The 5,505-nt window shown below is 52.5% G+C and overlaps 1 protein-coding gene across 1 annotated transcript in view; it reads right to left on the bottom strand.

Moving 5' to 3' along the window:
• The window catches only part of SCRIB (scribbled planar cell polarity protein), a 107,090-nt gene that overhangs the window by 84,560 nt on the left and 17,025 nt on the right, over positions 1 to 5,505 (bottom strand). Inside the window, exons 12-13 of the mRNA XM_025214252.1 lie at positions 1,077 to 1,201; positions 128 to 253 (exon numbers count right to left, since the gene is read on the bottom strand). Of these exons, the coding sequence (XP_025070037.1) occupies positions 128 to 253; positions 1,077 to 1,201 (251 nt within the window). The remainder of the gene's footprint in view (positions 1 to 127; positions 254 to 1,076; positions 1,202 to 5,505) is intronic.

Raw genomic sequence — 5,505 nt, 5'->3', positions numbered from 1 at the left:
GGCATTCCTTCTGCTGGCCCTGAGTACACTGCACGGTGCAGTGTTCACTGCTGCAGCACTGCAGGGCAGGGAGGCCTGTGGCCCTGCAGCCCCATGGCCCAGGCCCCTCCCCAAGCAGGATGCTCACCTCTGAGTTCGGAGAGTCCAGGTCCACATCAGGCTTTGCAGCATATGCCTCGTTGCGCCGGACCTCAATCACCTTCTTCATGACCTTCAGTTCACTGGGGTGGGGAGTCGCTCGCCGCTGCAGGCCCTGCGGTGACAGGACACTCAGTGGAAGGCCCTAGGCCTCCCAGCCAAGCCTTCAGTAGAGCAGCCCCCACAGGGGGGCAACCCCAGCCATTCCCCACTCCACACCTCCGGGAGGATTCCCCTAGTTCTGGCTCCAGCTCTGACAGCCGGGGCCAGAGGAGCTGCCCCGCGAGAACGCCCAGCAAGCCCATCTTGCTCACTGCAGGCGATGTCCACAGGGGAAACCGGGGGGCAGGGAAGTTTCAAAGCAGGCACTGGTGTCCCAGATCCACCTGCTCCGTGAGGGCAGTAGCCAGTTGGGAACATGTGCGAGGGTCCCCTTCATGCCCTGCAGCTGGTCTGCCTACTGCAGCCAGCACAAGGGCAGCCCTTCCACACCGTGCGCGTGGCAACCAAGAGTCACAAGCAGTGACGGGGACCGAGCCATGGACAGGAGGAATGTCTGGAACAGCTCTTCCTCTGACCATGAGGGCCCGGACTCCAGCTGATGGCTCTCTGCTGGACCGGGAAGAGTAGAAAACCTGTGAGGTGCTCCGGTAACGCGCGGGGCCCAATGCCTGCTGCAGCCTCTCCCAGTCCACACCACGAGAGCTCAGAGCAGGGCAACCTGCACTTCACCACATCTTTCTGACAAAGCCTCAGGGGTGTGCCTGGATACAGGCCTGTCACCTGCAGGCACAGCTCCCAAGTGGGCCTGGGACCTGGGAACCCCCCCAGCCCCTCCAAAGAGCACCAGTTCCACTCCTAGCAGGGGTCTCCAAAGCTCACAGCCATGTCTCCTTGGGAAGCTGGTAAGCCTGGGACATGCCCCACCTTCCCCTTACCCTCTTCTCCGCTCCGGCCTCATCATCATCATCCGCTTTGGGCTCATCCAGGAACTGGATCACGCTGACTCGGTTCAGGTTCGTGTCCATCCAGCTGTCATCCACGCTGTTCTGAAGGAGATTCTCTGCAGAGAGGGGCAGATGACCACAAAGGCCTAAGACGTGGTCATCGGCTGAACACCATGATGACCAGTGCAGACTCAGGACCTAGCATATGCCTGAATTACAACTTAAGTGCTCGAGCCTGGTTTTTTTGCCAGTAGCCTAGGAGAACAGAATAAAGTCTGCTGGTCGAGGCTACTAGCACTGGGCCAGGGCAGGTGAAAAATCACTGCTCTTTGGAAAATGCTAATTGCAGTTAGTGCTAACAGCTGTAACACCTTGATGTTTTATCTTCTGATGAGAGCAGCTGAACGGCTGAAAGAGACTTGGGGTCATGATTGACCACAGGATGAACATGAGCCACCAATGTGATGTCGCAGCTGGTAAAGCAAACCAAACTCTGGCTTGCATCCATAGATGCTTCTCAAGCAAATCCCAGGATGTCATCTTCCCGCTGTACTTGGCCTTAGTGAGGCCACAGCTGGAGTACTGCGTCCAGTTCTGGGCTCCGCAATTCAACAAGGATGTCGAGAAGCTTGAGAGAGTCCAGAGGAGAGCCCCGCACATGATCAGAGGGCAAGAGAATAGGCCTTATGAAAGGAGAGTGAGAGCCATGGGACTGTTCAGCCTGGAAGAGCGCAGGCTCAGGGGGGACCTGGTGGCTGCCTATAAGTACATCAGGGGTGTGCATCAGGATCTGGGGGAACACCTGTTCACCAGAGCACCCCAAGCGATGACAAGGTCTAACGGACATAAACTCCTCCAAGACTGTTTTTGGCTGGACATAAGAAAAAACTTCACTGTCCAAGTCCCCAAGGTCTGGAATAGACTCCCTCCAGAAGTGGTGCAGGCACCTACTCTGGACTCATTCAAGAAACGTTTGGGTGCTTATCTTGCTGGGATCCTTTGACCCTAGCTGACTTCCTGCCCCTGGGGCAGGGGTGTGGACTCGATCTTCAAGGTCCCTTCCAGCCCTAATGTCTAATGAAATCTATGAAATCGTGCGGCTAGCTAGAATCCTATCAAATAGCAGTGGCTTTCTTGCTGACTGAATATGGCGAGGCAGAAATGTATAAATCATTGTTGCTGGTATAGGTCATCTCCAAGGGGGCTACACCAAGCTATGAAGCATGGCTAGAACAAGAGGCCCCAAAGCCTGTTTCTGAGTAACGGTGGAATGAACCTTTGCAGACAGGACACCAAGCCTGGTTACCAAAGCAAGGAAAGCAACTAACTTGTCCAGATGAACCAGATCGGATTAAACAGAGCACAAAATCTTAAACTGGATCATTCAAATATGCCAATCATAGCTTTCTCTCACAGCAATAATTAATGTGAGCAAGTATAGTCAATATAATTTTACAATAGATATTTATGGGTTAAGTTTCTTAGATAAAATGTAAAGACACAAAGCAGCCTTGTCTAGGAAATTATAAATAAGGCAAAGGGAAGGAGATCGTCCCCTGCAGAAGCGCAACTTTCATAGGAACATAAATCCCAACTAATCAACACCAGCCAAGCCCACAAGAGAACTGGTTGAGTTCAGCTCCAAAAGCTGATTTCAGTGAAACAAAGACATTTAAATAAAGCCAATCAGTAAACAAGTATTAGAATATTAGACTAATATGTAAACACAGGGTGAAGGGAAAAGGAGGGAGAACTCCACGAGGTCAAGACGAGCTGCTGCTAGTCTGTGTGCCACTTCCTGCCAGCTGGTGAGGACCCGTGTTATGCTGTATTATTGGTGGGGCAGCTAGACGGGCACGGGAGTGAGCAGAGCTAGAAGGGACCTCACAAGGTCATCTAGTCCACACCCTGCTCAAGGCAGAATCATCCCTGCCTAAACCACCCAAGTCAATACGACCAGGTCACTAACTTTTTAGATGCAAGAGCCAAGGTGGATATCATATACTTGGATTTTAAAAAAGCCTTTGATACGGTGTCACATCCCATTCTCATAAAAAAAACTAAGCGGCTGTGACTTAGATGATTTCACGGTCAGGTGGGTGGTGAATTGGCTAACGGGACGAACAAACAGAGTGGTGGTGGATGGGATGGTATTGACCTGGAAAGATGTGAGCAGTGGGGTGCCCCCCCCAGGGCTTCGTCCTTGGACCAGTGCTGTTCAATATCTTCATCAGTGACTTGGACGAGGGTGTGGAAAGCACTCTGCTCAAATATGCGGGTGACACCAAATTATGGGGCGAAGTAAACACACTAGCGGGCAGGGAGCGGATTCAGGTGGATTTGGACAGGCTGGAGAAGTGGGCAGAACAAAATAGGATGCAGTTTAACAAAGATAAGTGCAAAGTACTGTACCTAGGGAGAAGAAATCATCAACACTTACAGATTGGGAGATCTTCTAAGCAGCACAGCAGAGGAAAGGGATGTCAGAGTCATAGTTGACTCCAAGATGAACAAGTCAACAATGTGATGAAGCGATCAAGAGAGCTAACCGCACTCTATCATGCATTAGCAGGTGCATCACGAACAGGTGTAAGGAGGTGATGCTTCCCCTCTATGCAGCACTGGTCAGACCGCAGCTGGAGTACTGTATCCAGTTTTGGGCGCCACACTTCAAGAGGGATGCGGATAACCTCGAGAGGGTCCAGAGGAGGGGCACTCGTATGGTTAAGGGCCTCCAGGTAAGGCCCTACGAGGAGAGATTGAGGGACTTGGATCTCTTCAGCCTCCGTAAGAGAAAGCTGAGAGGTGATCTAGTGGCTGTCTAAAAATTCATCGGGGGGAGGAGGGGGACAGGCTTCAGCCTCCGTAAGAGAAAGCTGAGAGGTGATCTAGTGGCTGTCTAAAAATTCATCGGGGGGAGGAGGGGGACAGGAAGGGATAGGAGATACTCTGTTTACCAGGGTGCCCCTTGGAGTAACTAGAAACAACAGCCACAAACTGACGGAGAGCAGATTTAGACTAGAAATTAGGAAGAACTTCTTTACGGTAAGGGTTGCCAGAACCTGGAATGGGCTCCCAAGGGAGGTGGTGCTCTCCCCTACCCTGCGGGTCTTTAAGAGGAGACTGGACAAACACCTGGCTGGGGTCATCTGACCCCAGTGCTCTTTCCTGCCCAGGGCAGGGGGTCGGACTTGATGATCTGCTCAGGTCCTTTCCGACCCCAAAAATCTATGAAATCTACGTCTGCCCAACTAGATTTGGGGCTCCTGAGGCAGCTCTCGGAGACCATAAAAACTAGGGAGGCGGTAGTCATGGGGGACCTAAACTACCCAGAGATCTGCTGGGAGACGCAGACAGCAAACTCCCACCGTTCACACAGGTTCCTAACCTGTGTCCAGGACCTCCACCTGACACAGGAGGTACACGGTCCCACTAGGGGGAATGCATTACTGGACCTGGTATTGGCAACGGGGGATGACATGGTAGGGGACCTACAGATCGGTGGTCACCTGGGGGACAGTGGTCACCTAATAATAGAATTCACCATATGACATCGAGTGGGTAAGGTAACTAGTAGGGTGAAAGTGCTAGACTTTAGGAAAGCTGATTTCAATGAACTCAGGCGCTTAGTCAAGGACGCACTGCAGAGTAGAAGTTTTGAAGAGATGGGAGCCCAGGAAGGGTGGCTGTGCCTTAAGGAAATGATCCTTCGGGCACAGAGGGAGATGATCCCGACGTGGGGAAAAAGGGGCCAAGAGGTTTCCTTGGATGACCGCAGAAATCCAGAGCAGCCTACAGGCAAAAAGGGGGTCACATAAAAAGTGGAAACAGGGAGAGATTACTAAAGAGGAGTATACCTCCTCTGCTCGTGCTTGTAGGGAGGCAGTTAGACGGGCCAAAGCTACCACGGAGCTGAGGATGGCATCCCAAGTAAAGGATAACAAGAAATTGTTGTTTAGATATGAAGGGAGTAAAAGGAAGGCCCAGGGAGGAATAGGACCCCTGCTAAATGGGCAGAAGCAATTGGTGACGGACAGAGGGGACAAGGCTGAACTCCTCAACGAGTTCTTTGCCTCAGTGTTCCTAAGCGAGGGGCGCGACAAGTCTCTCACTGGGATCATAGAGAGGCAGCAGCAAGGCGCCAGACTGCCATGCACAGACCCTGAGATGGTGCAGAGTCACTTGGAGGAACTGGATGCGTTTAAGTGGGCAGGCCCGGATGAGCTCCATCCGAGGGTGCTGAAGGCACTGGCCGACATCATTGCAGAGCCACTGGCGGGAATATTTGAACGCTCGTGGCACACGGGCCAAGTCCCCGGAGGACTGGAAAAGGGCCAATGTGGTCCCCATTTTCAAGAAGGGGAGGAAGGAGGACCCGGGCAACTATAGGCCAGTCAGTCTCACCTCCATCCTTGGCAAA

The sequence above is a fragment of the Alligator sinensis genome, unplaced genomic scaffold (genome assembly GCF_000455745.1).
Source record: "Alligator sinensis unplaced genomic scaffold, ASM45574v1 scaffold987_1, whole genome shotgun sequence".
Lineage (NCBI taxonomy): Eukaryota > Metazoa > Chordata > Crocodylia > Alligatoridae > Alligator > Alligator sinensis.
This window is presented reverse-complemented; position numbering and strand designations above follow the sequence as displayed.